At 65.4% G+C, this 14,393-nt stretch overlaps 1 protein-coding gene across 1 annotated transcript; it reads right to left on the bottom strand.

Annotated features, from left to right (window-relative positions):
* Positions 1-1,111: 1,111 nt before the first annotated feature.
* CSPG5 (chondroitin sulfate proteoglycan 5) lies at positions 1,112-9,415 on the bottom strand (the record flags this gene model as incomplete). The annotated part of the gene is made up of 5 exons (XM_082045796.1): positions 1,112-1,267; positions 3,429-3,501; positions 4,868-5,056; positions 6,673-7,951; positions 9,346-9,415. 5 exons carry the CDS (start codon positions 9,413-9,415, stop codon positions 1,112-1,114), a joined length of 1,767 nt encoding a protein of 588 aa, XP_081901922.1.
* Positions 9,416-14,393: the final 4,978 nt, after the last annotated feature.

Raw genomic sequence — 14,393 nt, forward strand, 5'->3', positions numbered from 1 at the left:
CCCCCCATGTTTAAATTGCAACAAGTGAGCTGAGAATGAATTATTCAGCAGCTTGTGGAAAGCATTGGGAAGGTCTAAAACACACTGAGCTGCGAGTTCAGCTCCTACCTGCCCTGGGGAGATCGCTGGCTGTGTCCCTTACGCATGGCACGCTGAATATCGTAATTAATACTGATTAATTGGTTCGTTTCCTCTCTCCCAAGGAGCTTTGAGTTTTGGGTCATGGGTGAATCCATATCTGGAAGAAATCGGGTTCTGTGGGAAGCGAGATGGAGCCGCGGCTGGCGGGGAGTGGTGGGAACACCGGGGTTCCCTGGGGACATCCCCCGTCCATGCTTTGTCCCCAGGCTGGGGTGAGAGCAACTGGGGGGGGGGGGCGGATTCTGATTTACACCGATCAGCATCACCAGAGCTGCCAGCACAGAAACGAGGAGCTGGGGAGTGACACTGGGGGATTTTGGCTGCATGGTGGGGATGGGGACAGTGGGGACAGGGATGCAGCCAGGCACCCATCCCAGGGTGTCCCTCTGCACCTGAGCGTGTCCGGGGTGGCATCACCCCACAGGGTCCCCAAACCGCTGGGACACGCACCCCTGGCTCGGCAGACCCAGGGAGGGGGGACCAGGCAGCTGTCACCCCTGGGTGCCCCCCCCACGGGCCCCGGGGAGCAGGGCCGAACCCGCTGTGTGTCGGGAGATTGCAGGCACCGGCAAGAGCCTTCGCTTTAAAAAAAAACCAAAACTTTATTTCAAGATCTTCCTTTTTTTTCTTTTTTTTTGGTGGGTTTTAACTTGTATTTCAAAAAAAGTGGGGTAAAAGTACAAAAAAAGTCAGTTGCGGAACAGCAAAGGTTTAGAAATCACAGCGCTGAACTACCCCAAGCGACAGACACGGAGCACGAGCCGAACACCCCACGACACGACGCGCCAAGGCCGTTCCCAGCCTTCGGCTTGGCATGGTTATGATTATCTTTTCCATTTTCCTCTGTACAAAACACACCAAAGCATGCAAAACAAACAAAAAAAAAGAGCTACGGGACGGGGAGGAGACGGGAGATTTGTACAGCAGGGTCCCTCCCTCCTTTTATTCCCCCCCTTTGTCCCCCCCCAGCTCACGTCAGGTTGTTCTGCAGGCAGTTCTGCTCCCCCCCGTCCTGCTCCCCTTTGTCGTGCTTGGGCGACGTGGCGCTGTGGATGTTGAAGGGCTCCTCGTCCTTCAGGCAGGATTTCAGGGAGTCCTGCAGCTTGTGGGGAGCGCTGGGGTCGTCCTGCCGGGAGAGACGGGGGGTCAGGAGGTGACCGTGCCAACGGGGACCCTGTGCGATGCGGGGGGGTGACGCAGCAGGGATGGTGCTGATGTCCCGCTGTCACCCCAGCACCGCGACGTGGGCTCTGCCTCCTCGTGGGCAGAAGATAAAGCTCCCAAAGGCGCGGGGGCTCGGCATGGGGGGCACGGTGGGTGGCAGGGTCTGACCTGCCTGTGGTGACGCGCCGGTGTCCCCCCCTCCATGCGTTCCCCACCTTGGGGTGCGTCCAGCACCCAAAGCCGCTCACTGACAGCACCCAAGAGCCGCGCTGGGTGCGGGCGCCATCCCACCCGTCCCCACTCCATCCGTCCCCACTGTCCCCCCGCCACCCAGTTCCTCAACTCATCATCCCCGCGCCAATTAGCAGCTCCCTGAGCTTGGCAGGAGGCCCGAGGGGGTGGATTTATTGTGGTTTTTAGCGTACAGCCGGCCCTGCCGCGCCGGAACCGCCGGCGGCAAAGCCGGGGGTGCCTCTTCCCGACGTCCTCCCGCGGCTGCCGGGAGCGGCTGCCCCCCGAGTTTGTCCCAGTCCATGGGGAGATCAGCCCTCCGGCACCGGGGCCAAGCTCCGGCTGCGGTGGGTAATTCTGTGCCCAGGCAGTCCTGGTGTCGCCATTGGTGCTGGTGGGGCAAGATGAGCCCTGGTGCGGGGGCTGCGAGCGTGGGATGGCGGTGAGTGACCTGCTGGCATCGTCACAGTGCCAGAATGGTGCCCACGGTGCCAGAATGGTGCTGCCGGTGCCGCGTGGCGGGTGGTGGATGGATGGGTGGATGGATGGAAGGATGGATGAATGGATGGATGGATGGGTGGATGGATGGAAGGATGGATGGGTGGATGGAAGGATGGATGGATGGATGGATGGATGGATGGATGGATGGGTGGATGGAAGGATGGATGGATGGATGGATGGATGGATGGATGGATGGATGGATGGAAGGATGGATGAATGGATGGATGGATGGATGGATGGATGGATGGATGGATGGATGGAAGGATGGATGAATGGATGGATAGAAGGGTGGATGGATGGATGGATGGATGGATGGATGGATAGATGGATGGAGACACCCAAGTGCCATCTCATATGGGGATGGGAAACCTCCATCTTCAGGGCAGTGACCCCAGCTGGTCGGGGCTCACACCATTGACTCCATGGCAAACCCCGCAGGACAGGCACCACTGCCAGGGCACCAAGCTCCATCACCGCGTGTCCCCAGAAACCCCTTTCATGAGGGTGTTGACCCCTCTGTCCCCTCCATGTCCTCGTTGTGCTGCATCCCGGGCACCCTGTGCTGCTGTGGGACCGAGCGCTGGACGGGGGACGGGTCAGGACCCAGCGAGACGCCGGGGAGCGGCACCGAATCCATCCCAAGGTTCCTCCTCTGGGCAGTGGGGAGCGAGTGGCCCGGGAGCCTCCTGCCACGGTGGCCGGGCCGAGCGGCAGCGGCTACGGCTGCTAAAGGCGGTCGAAAAGACGGGGAAAAACCGGCGGTGGGGTAAGGCCAAGGCTAGAGGGACCTACGCTCCTCCTCCGGCTCCGCAAAGCCCTTGGCTTCTCTCTGTGCCAATTTGAAAGACAAGAAGGTTGGATGGGCAGCACCAGGGGGACACAGGTGACCACATCCTGACCATGCCAGCAGCATCCCGGAGCGTTTCATCCTCCAGCATCACCGGCCATCGTCCACCGGCCCTGCTCCGGCGATGCCACAGCCGGGGAGCATCATCTGCCGGAGCCACATGGCACCGGCTGTCCCCTCCCTGGAAACGCCGGCACGGCCGCCCCTGCCACCCGCACACGGAGCCAAAGCCACCGGGTGACTCTGGATGGTGGTTCCTCAGGGTCAGGAGGGGACGGGGCAGGGGGACAGTGGGGTGACAACAACCCCCTGCCTGGTAGTCGGGGAAAGACATGGCACAGCAGGATACGGCACAGTGGGACCCAACAGAGCGGTGGCCACGGTGGGACAGGGACAGGAGAGTGAGGGGGGACCCCGAGCTGACACCATCACCCAGGTGATGCCCAGACCACAGGTTGGGGGGACAGACGTGACGTTACAGGACAGAGGGACGAGGGTGGGACAGCAAACGGGAGGAGGGGACGGTGCCACGGAGCCGCCTTACGTTTGGGTGGGAGCCCTCGGCGATGGTGGAGAGGGAGAAGTTGTCGTTGTGCAGCTCGGACGGGGTGCGGTATCTGCCGGGGGAGAGCGGAGTGCGGCGCTGAGACCGGGGACACCACCCAGAACCCCACGGCCCCGCGGGCGTTTGGGGGTGAACCCAGTGCTGGGGGTTCCAGCCTCCCAGCGCTGCAGGTCTGGGGGCTAAATGTCCTCAGGGATGGAGACATAGAGCTAAACACACCCAAATCTGGGGCTTTGGGGCTAAATGCCCCCAGCTCTGGGGGTCTGGGGCTAAATGTCCCCAGGGATGGAGGTTTGGGGCTAAATGCCCCAGATTTAAGGTTTGGGGACTAAATGCCCCAGATCGGGGGATTTAGGGGCTAAATATCCCTAGCTCTGTGTGTTCGCAGCTAAATATCCCAAAGGATGGAGATTTGGGGCTAAATGCCTGAGATCTGGGGGTTTTCAGGGGTTAATTTCCCCAAGATTTAGGGTTTGAGGGGATAAATATCCTTAGCTCTAGGGATCGGTCCCCAAGGATGGAGGTTTGGGGACTAAATGCTCCAGATCTGGAGATTTAGGGGCTAAATGTCTCCAGCTCTAGGGGTTTGGGGCAAAATGTCCCCAGGGATGGAGGTTTTGGGGGCTAAATGCCCCCAGACCAGGGGAGGTGGGACTAAATAACCCCAGCTATGGGGTTTGGGGGCTGAATGTCTCTGGGGATGGAGATTTTGGGGGCTAAACATCCCAGTTATGGCATTTTAGGAGGCTAAATGTTCCATATCTGGCGGTTTGGGGTTAAATGCCCCAGATCTGGGCTTTGGGGGCTGAGTGTCCCCAGGGATGGTGATTTTGGGGGCTGAACGCCTCAGTTCTGGCCCGTGCGGGCAGGAGATTGGCACGGGCAGGAGCTGCAGGGCCAGACCCATGGGCTGGCACGGAGCTTCGCTGCTAATTACATTTGGCACTTCCACAGACTAATTAACAGCTCATTAGGGACCCAGGCTGGGAGGCTTTCTCCTCCCCAGCTCCAGGGAGATGGGCAGCGATTGCTGGGGCACGGGGTGACCCCAACCTTCCCCTGTCCCCCCCTCAGCCCTGGCCCTGCGTGGGGACAATGTCTGGTGGCCCCTGGGCAGGGTGGCAGCCCAGCCGGTGGCCCCAGCTCCCAGTGCAGCAGATTAACTGGTGCCAGTCAGGAGCAGCTTTAAAGGATTAACAGCGGAGCGGGAGCCACAAGACACGTCCCCATCTCCGGGAGCTTTCCCACCCACCGCCACCTTGTCCCCGTCACACCGGGGGTCTCAATGACACCGCGCAGGGACAGCAGCTGCATCCAGCCCAGTGTCACCACCAGGAGCTGGGGCCCCCCGAACCGCTGTGGCTATGGGTGCTTGGGGACAGTTTTAGGGGTGCCAGCCCTGTCGCGGTGCCACTCACTTGGTCTTGCGCAGTTTGCTGTTCTCCGTCTTGAGCAGGTAGAGCTTCTTGGCGAAGAAGACGGTGAGCATGAAGAGCAGGAGCACCACGAGGGCGGCCGAGCCCACGGCCACGCACAGCACCTGGAAGTCGGTGACGATGGCCTCGCAGCGTGTCCCCTTGTGCCACGTGTAGTCCTGCGTGTTGCACCTGCAAGACGAGGCCGTTTATGGACCCCCCGCCCCAAAAATGTGTCCCCATCCCTCCCTAGAGGACATCGGCATCTGTAGTTGGGGAGATTATGGGGAGATGAGATTCATGGGTGACCCCCCAAACACTGGGGCTGAGCGAGATGGGTGACAGCGGGTGACGCGGTGGGGTTGGGGTCCCCCAGGTGATGCTCATTGCCCACATCCATGACTCCCAGCCCCACTCAGCCCCGGGGAGCGGGGTGACCAGTTTAGGGGGGACCCCCTGTCGCACCGCACACCGGTGTCCCCGTGCCGGCGGGCTCAGCGCCAGGCGCGCGGTGCATTCCGAGCCGTACGGCACAGCCGGCGCCGGCCCTCCCCGGGCACAATCTGCCGCGGCCGATTAGCGCGGCGGCCCCGGAGCTTCGGCTGCGCGGCCCTGACCTAATTCCTGCCCAGCCGGCGCTCAGGGGGCAGGGAAAGCCCCTCTGTGTCCCGGGGGGATGGGGCTGTGGGGGAAATGGGGCCTGGACGGGGGGCACGGGGGATGGAGAGACTAGGAATGGGGTGTATGGGGAATAGAGAGACTGGGAATGGGGTGTATGGGGATGGAGAGATGGGCAAGAGGGTGCACAAGGATGGAGAGCACAGGGATGGGCTGTATAGGGATGAAGAGCCCAGAGGTGGAGTGCACGGGGATGGAGAGGCCAGAGAAGGGGTACACATTGATGAAGAGTCCAGAAATGGGGTGCAGAGGGATGGAGGGTCTGGGGATAAGGTATCCAGGGGATGGGGAGTCCGAAGATGCGGTGCACAGGGATGGAGAGCCTGGAGATGGGCTTCAGGGGATGGAGATGGGGATGAAGAGGCCAGAGATGGGGTTCACAGGGATGGAAAGCCCAGGGATGGGGTGCAGGGGGATGGAGAATCCAGAGATGGGGTTCAGGGGAATGGAGAACCCAGGGATGGGGTGCATAAGGATAGAGAGTTTGGAGTTGGGGATGCAGGGGGATGAAGAGCCCAGAAATGGGGTACAGAGGGATGGTGAGTCTGGAGATAGGGTGCATGGGGAGTGAAAAGCCCAGAGATGGGGTGCAGGGGATAGAGAGCTCCGAGATGGGTGCGGGGGGGTGAAGAGTCCAAATATGGGTGCAGAGGGATTGAGAGCCAACGGATGGGGTGCAGGGCATGGAAAACCCAGGGAGGGGGTCCAGGGGATGGAGAGCCCAGAGATGGGGTACACAAGGATGGAGAACCCTGGGAAGGGGTACGTGAGGATGGAGAGCCCAGGGATGGGATACATGAGGATGGAGAGTCCAGAGATGGGATACACAAGGATGGAGAACCCTGGGAAGGGGTACATGAGGATAGAGAGCCCAGGGACGGGATACAGGAGGATGGAGAGTCCAGAGATGGGATACACAAGGATGGAGAACCCCGGGAAGGGGTACACAAGGATGGAGAGCCCAGGGATGTGGTACATGAGGATGGAGAGTCCAGGGATGGGGTACACGAGGATGGAGAGCCCAGGAATGGGGTACAGGAGGATGGAGAGCCCAGGGACGGGGTACACGAGGATGGAGACCCCCCTCCTGTGCCCCCACGTCCCCCCAGGCCGGGGTCCCCGTCCCTTACCGGCAGAAGGCCCCGTGGCTCTCCACCAGGTAGCACTGGCCGCCGTTGTGGCAGTAGCTGGGGACGAGGTCACAGAGGGAGCGGCAGGAGCTGTTGTGCCGCACGTACCCGCTCGGGCACTCGCTGCCGTTCTCGGGCCGGCCCCGCTCCCCTGGCCGCGGCCGCGCCGTGGGGCTGCCCCCCACGAGGCCGGGGGGCTGCGGTGGGGCCATGTCGCGGCGGCCGGTGGGTCGGGGGTCCCGCGGTGGCGGTTGGGCGCCGGGCACGGCCGCGGTGGGCGGCCGGTAGCCGTTCTCGTCCTCCAGCCCCCCATCTTCCTCCTCCTCCTCTTCCTCCTCATCCTCATCCAGCTCATCTTCCTCATCCCCATCGGCGTAGAAGGAGGTGGTGGGGTAGAAATCGGCTTCGTCGAAGGGCGTGAAGTCGTCGTAGAGCTCATGGAGGGCCCACGGCGTGGCCGCCTCCTCCGGCTCCCGCCGGCGCGCCGAGCCGGCTGCCCCCCGGCCGCCCCCGGGGAACCCCCCGAGCCCCTCGCCCCCCTCGAACAGGTCGTAGTAGTCGACGTCGATGATTTCTGAGCCCGTCCGGTCGGCGGGTGGCTCGGCCGGGCCCGTGGCGGCCGTGATGGGCTCCTCCAGCCAGGTCAGATCTGTGCGGCCACGAGCCCCTTGCGCCGGTGCCGAGCTGGATGGGGCCCCCCAGAGCTCCGGGGGCTGCCCCGAGTCCCCGGGCATGGAGCTGGGGTCCCCCGGCACGGGGGTGCGCGGGGCCGAGCCCCCGGCCGCCAGCAGCAGGTCGGATTCGGCCGAGTCGGTGTTGAGCCGCCGGCCGGGGGGGCTCGGCGGGGCGGCCGTGAGCCCCCCAAAGCCCCCCGGGCTGGGCAGGGAGGCCGGCGTGGGCCGCTCGCCGCTGCCCGGCTCCTCGGGGCTGCCCAGCGCCACCGTCCCCCCGTCCCCGGGCCAGGTCACCGCGGCCCCGCTGTCCTCCGCCGAGCCGGGCCTGGGGGGCACAGCGCTGGCGTCGCCCTCCCCGGCGCACCCCGCGCAGCCCTCGGGCACGGCCGGCTCCGTGGTGGTGGCCGTGCCCCCCCCGGGGGGCTCTAGCTGGGGTCCGCTGCGGGGTTCACCTCTCGCTGGGGCCCCCCCGGGGCCGGTGCCATTGTTGGGGCCCCCCGGGGGGTCTCTGCTCGCCGGGTCCCATGGCGGGGGGCTGCTCTCCAGGGAGCCCCCCCAGGCTCTGCCCTCGGCCTCGCTGGCGTTTCGGGGGGGCCACTCAGATGCTGGAGGGGACAAGGAGAGAAAGGTGTGTCAGAGGTGACCCCCCTGCACCCCAGGGAGGCCGGGGTGGCCCAGTGGGTCCCCAATAGCTCAACCTTGTACCCACCAGCACCACAAGAAGCCGTTTTGGGGGGGGGCGCTGCACCCCATGTCTGTTACAGCCTCTACCAGGGATTGAAGGGGGGAACCCCGCAGCTGCCCCCAGCTCTGTGGGTCCCCACACACCCGCAACTGCTCCCGTTATCACCCCAAAACGCTGCAGCACCCCCCATAGTGACACGGCCCCCCAAGCCAAGCTGCCTTTCCCTTGTTGCAAGGGGGATCCAGCCCCTGCAAGGGGATCCAGCCCCCCCCCCAATGAGATCCAGTCCCCCTGCAAGGGGATCCAGCCCCCTCTGGTACCTGCAGATGTACCCCAAACACAAGGGGATCCAGATCCCTGCAAGGGACCTGCCCCCCGCCCCGAGAAGATCCAGCTCCTTGCAATGGGATCTACCCCCCCCAATCAATCCAGGTCCTCTGCAAGGGGATCCAGCCCCCTGCAGTGGAATCCTGCCCCCCACGAGGGGATCCAGCGCTCTCCAGCTCCTGCATACGCACCCCCCGCAGCCACAAGAGGATCCGGCCCCTCCTCAGCCTCCTGGCAGTGCCCCCCCGTGCATAAAGGGGATCCAGCCCCTGCAACGCGATCCGGCCCCCGCCCCGGCAAGGGGATCCAGCCCCGGCAAGGGGATCCAGCCCCCTTACTAGGGGATCCCGCCCTCCTCAAGCTCCTGCAGATGCACCCCCCGCACATAATGGGATCCAGCCCCCGGCAAGGGGATCCACCCCCCTGCAACAGGATCGACCCACCCCCCCCCAACGTCTCAAGGAGCTTCAGGTCCTTGTAACGGGATCCAGCCCCTCCCAGGGGGATCCAGCCCCCGGCAAGGTGATCCAAACCCAGCAAGGGGATCCAGCTCTCTCACAAGGTGATCCAGCCCCCTCCCAAGGGGATCCAGCCCCTCTTCCAAGAGGATCCAGCCCATACAAGGATCCAGCCCCCTCCCAACGGGATCCAGCCCCGGCAAGGGGATCCAGCCCCAGCAAGAGGATCCAGCCCCGGCAAGGGGATCCAGCCCCTCTGCCAAGGGGATTCAGCCCCAGCAAGGGGATCCAGCCCCCTCCCAAGGAGATCCAGCCCCAGCAAGGGGATCCAGCCCCCTCCCAAGGGATCCCCGTTCCTGCAGAGGAATGCAGACGCAGCCCCTGCCCGGGACCGCGCACCCCCCGGCCATCCGGCCTCCGCCCCCCCCGCCTCCTACAGGTGCCTGCGGCAGGATCGGGCCCCCCCGCGCCCCCCGCCGCGGGATCCGGCCCCATCCCGGGGTGCAGCCCCCCCCGGTCCCCCCCGTACCGAGAGCTCCGAGCGGCAGCAGCAGCGCCAGGGCCAGGGCGGCGCGGGGCCGGGCAGCCGCGGGGGCCATGGCGACATGGAGGGACCCGCAGGGACCGGGGCACCCGCAGGGACCGGGGCACCCGCGGCTCCGCCAGCGGGGCCGGCACCGGCAGCGGCTCCGCCCGCGCCCCCGCCGCCTCCCGCCGTCCGCTCCGCTCCGCGCCGATCCGCTCCGCTCCGCGCCGGGGGGGCCGGGCCGGGCCGGGCTGGGGGCGGCGGCTGCACCGGCTCCGCCCGCGGGAACGGGGACCCCGCGGGAGCCTCGGCCGGGGCCGCGGGACACGGCGACGGGACCCCCGGAACGGTGTCACCGGGGACCCCGACACCGGCTGCGGCGGGGACACCGCACAGCATCCCCGGCATCGGCACCCCGCGCTGAGCCCCGAACCGCTCCGGCGTGGGGGCGTCCCTGCCCCGGGACCCCTCCCTGACCCCCAAACTGCTCCGGCATGGGGGCATCGCTGCAATGGGACCCCTCCCTGACCCCCAAACTGCTCCGGCATGGGGGTGTCCCTGCCCCGGGACCCCTCCCTGACCCCCGAACTGCTCCGGCATGGGGGCATCGCTGCACCAGGACCCCTCCCTGACCCCCAAACTGCTCCGGCATGGGGGCGTCCCTGCCCCAAGACCCCTCCCTGACCCCCAAACTGCTCCGGCATGGGGGTATCGCTGCAATGGGACCCCTCCCTGACCCCCAAACTGCTCCGGCATGGGGGCATCGCTGCAGTGGGACCCCCAGCGCCAGGATCCTCCCTGACCCCCCCCAAAACTGCTCCTGCATGGGGCGCATTGCTGCACCAGGACCCCCCAGCACGGGATCCCTCCCTGACTCCCCAAACTGCTCCTTGCACCAGGACCCCCCAGCACCCGGATCCCTTCCTAACCCACCCACCAAAACTGCTCCTGCATGGGGGGGCGCATCCCTGCACCGAGACTCCCAGCAGCAGGTCCCTCCCTGACCCCCCCAAACTGCTCCTGCATAGGGAGCATCCCTGCACCAGGATCCCCCAGCTCTGGGATCCTTCTCTGACCCCCCCAGAAACTGCCCCTCTATGGCGGGACATCACTGCACGGGGACGCACCAGCATCCCATCCTGACCCCCCCAAAACCGCCCCTGCATGGGGGGGCATCCCTGCACTGGGACCCCCCAGCATCAAGATCCTTCCCTGACACCCCAAACTGCTCCTTGCACCAGGATCCCCAGCGCAACACCCCCCAGCACCGGGATTCTTCATGGACCCCCCACCCAATGTGATGCAACCCTGCACCAGGACCCCCCAGCACTGCCATCCCCTCCTGACCCGCCCAAAACTGCCCTGGCATGGGGGGGGTCACCCCAGCACCAGCATCAGGACAGCCCCCAGCATCCCCAGCTGTCACATGGGGTTTCCTCATTCACCCCCCCAAAAACTGCTCCCCCTGCACCCCCACAAGCACCAGGACCTCTCACTGATCCCCCAAACCGCTCCTGGATGGGGGGGGGCACTCCTGCACCAGGATTCCTTGTTGACCTCCCCAAAAACGGCTCCCTCTTGGGGGGGGCATCTTTGCACCAGCATCAGGACACACCCCCGCCCAGCAACCTCATCAGCACTGGGACCTCTCACTGAGCCCCCCAACTGCTCCTGCATGGGGGGCACCCCTGCACTAGGACACCCCCAAACTGCTCCCCCTGCACTCCCACCAGCACCGAGACACCTTCCACCCCCCCAGGTGTGTTTGCATGGGGGGGACATCCCTGCATCAGCACCAGGACCCCCCAGCACCCTCAATCAGTGCAGGGGGACCCTCACCCTGCACACCCCCCATGCAGCAGTGGGGTGAGGGCAGAGCCCCAAACCGTGGGGGTGAAGCCATTGCTGGGGGGCTGTGAATGGGGCAGGGGCTGCGGCCACTCAGACCCCCCCAGGGGGACCCAGAGCAGGGACCCCATGGCCGTGGTGCCGCTCCCCAGTGCCAAACTGGCCCAGGTGCCACCACGGCCTCTGTCACCCGTGACCTGGGCCCTGACAGGCGGGGGTGCAGGTGGGGGCGCAGGGGGTGCTGGGGGCAGCACCCAAATCCTGCAGGTGCCACCACACCCGCCCTGAACCCCACCTGTGCAGGGGACATGGTGGCTGCACTGGGGACAACCAGACGTGTGGGGACACAGTGGGGGGCTCAGCCCGGGCCTGCACCATGTCCCCGCCCCCCCCCGCCAGCCGGGGCTGCCCAGGGTGACGGGGACACCAGGCAGGGACGTGCCGGCCATGGCTGCTCCTGCATCCCGCACTGGGAAGGATGCTCGGGGACATGGGGGCCAGTGGGTGCTCCCAAAGGAGCCCATTTTGGTGCCCCCCAACCCACAACACCCCATCCACCGTGCACCCCGTGTCCCCCCATCCCACGCAGGGTTTGGGGGCCGGTGGGGCGGGGGTCCCGCATCCCCCCGCAGCCGTGCCTGGCCGGGCTCCCCGCGCCGGGAACAAGCCGCGCTTGTCCCTGCTCAAAGGGGGATTGAAGGGGCTGCACCTGCTTAATATTCCCGGCGCTTCCGCCCCGGCCGCGTTTCCAAGGGGACCGGCTGAGGGGCCGCAGGGACGGACGGGGGGACACGGCTGGGACAGCCGGGAAAGGGTGGGAAGGGGCACCGGGGTCCCACACGCTGCCCAGGGCTGGGGGTCCCTCCAGTGCATCCCCACCCCTGCGAGGGTGAGGGGCAGCAGGTGGGACCCTGGGGACAGGGAGATGGAGCCCGGGCGGTGACACCCACCCTGCACCCACCACCCACCCCCAGCACGGGACAGGGCGCTGGGACACGAGGGCCCAAGGTCGTTGTGGTCCAGTTGTTGGTGCTCGTCAAGCCCAGGGGAGCTGCCAGCACCCACCGTCACTCCTGACACCCCCTGGGGTCACCCGGGCCACCCCCTGCCCAAGCGGGGTCACCTGGAGCAGGTCGCCCAAGGCAGCACCTGGTTGGGCCTGGGACGTCTCCACCAGTCCCTGGGGTGTCCTGGAGCTCCAGCTCCTCTCCGGTGGCGTTGGTGGCTCTGGCCCATGTCACCTCGCAGCCCAGAGCATCGTCCCCCTCCCAGTCCTGCCACCGAGGGGACACCCGCCCGGGCCACATCAACCAGGGTCCCCTCGGGTACTGACACCCCAAAAGCTGCAGCCGTCACCCCCCAGGGTGCTGAGCACCGCAGGGAGGGGGGACCCCAGGATCCACGGGGGACACGCAGGGGACAAAGCTTTAACGCATCAAATTCCGACACTGGGCTTAAATTTAGGCGCAGCCCCAGGCAGGTGTCACCGCCTTTCCCACACACCTCGGGGTTCTCTTCGTCAGAGGCAGCAGCAGAGGGCTGGACGGACAGACAGACAGACGGTGACAGCTCTTCAGGCTGGCAGGAGAGCTCCGGCGGCAGAACCGGCTGCTGCGGCCGGGAGCGCCTTTTCCTGGGGGAGTTACTCAAAATACTTAAAGTTAATTAAAAGACTGAAATGCAGACACGTCAGCGGCTCCTTTGGGGCATTTCTGGAGGAAATCAGCGTGAGCTCCGTCCGTCCGTCTGTCCCGCGGAGCTGGGAGGGCTCTCACCCCAAAGCCTTTCTCTGCGCGCTCCAGCGCTGCTCTCGGAGCTCGCTCGTGGGTCTGGCCCTGCCTTGGGGTCCCCAAACCCCACTTTGCTTTGCTTTGCTGCCCCCAGCCCTGCCTGCCCCACGGGGAGCCCTCGGCTCTGCCCCACATCCAGCAGCCCCACAGCGGCCCCTGCCCCAGCGTCCAATGATGTCCCCACTGGTGAGGACCCAAGCTCGGCTCAGCCAGGCGGGGTTTAAGCGGGGCTGGCACCATGCGGGGCACAGCTCGGAGGTGACGAGCCCCGATGTGACACCGAGAGCTGGAGGGAGCTGCTGCCCGCTTGAGCCGTGAGACTTGAAAATCATCCTCACCCCAGCCTAAATCCCCCACAAAAACACCCCAAACACCTCCGGGGGGAACAAATCCACCCACCGACCCGCTCCTGACGCAGAGCTGAGGTGAAAATCCCCGTAATTCAAAGCCGGTAGAGCAGGAGCGATGCTGAGGAGGAGGATGGCGGCACCGCCGGGTGGACGTGGATCCGCACCCTCCGCCCGCTCCATGTTGCGGAGCCCTCCGGACCCTCCCCGGCCTCTGGCCAGGGGGATAAACAAGCCGATAAAGCCCCAAACCAGGGCGCTGGTGCGTTTGGGCCCATCATTCGGTGTCGCGGAGGCTGAGCTGGCCCAGGGATGAGGCAGAGCCCCCGGATCCTGCTTTGGAGCCACGTTCCCCCGCGGCCGCAGAGGGAAAAGGTGGGAGAGGTTTAACACTCACACACCACAGCTCTGAGCTGCGAAAAGTGACAAAGCACCCGAGTAAAACGGGCCCCAAATGGAGCTGCATTAGGAGCGAGCAGCGCGGCCCACGAGCCGGCACAGACCCGCCAGGCGCGTTCAACACCTCGGGTGTTTGCGAACGTTCGCGGAGCCTGCCGAGTGACAAACAGAACTGTCACAGGCTGGGGGGGCAGCGCCAGCACCTTCCCCCCCCTCCTTCCTCACTCCAGGAAACGGTTAAGTCCTCGTGGTTTAGCGAAGGGAGCACTAAGGGCGCTTCAGAAACGCGTTTTAGCGCCCAGGCTTTGCCTTTTCGCTGCTGGGACGCGGGAGGAGCCAAAGCTGCTGTTTTACGGTCAAGGAGCAGGAGCGAAGACACCACTGCACCCCATGGAAAGTGAAGGAAAAAAGCTGGGGGGGCAGAAGAGCCGAAGGCGGTGGCGCAGGGAGTGAACACACCTTGTCCCTCTGACAGTGTTTAGTGACCCCCGAGACTCGGGCTCTGGTCCATCTGGAAGAGGGAAACCAAATGTACAGCGTCTGAGCGCCAGACCCGCAGGTCAGATTCGGCTCCGCACTGAGCAGCCCCCGCGGGGACAGCCCATGGACCCACAGAACCGTAACATCATGGAACGGTTTGCGTTGGAGGGACCTTCCCAGCCCCCAG

The sequence above is a fragment of the Streptopelia decaocto genome (genome assembly GCF_964273445.1).
Source record: "Streptopelia decaocto genome assembly, chromosome: 2".
Taxonomy (NCBI): Eukaryota; Metazoa; Chordata; class Aves; order Columbiformes; family Columbidae; genus Streptopelia; species Streptopelia decaocto.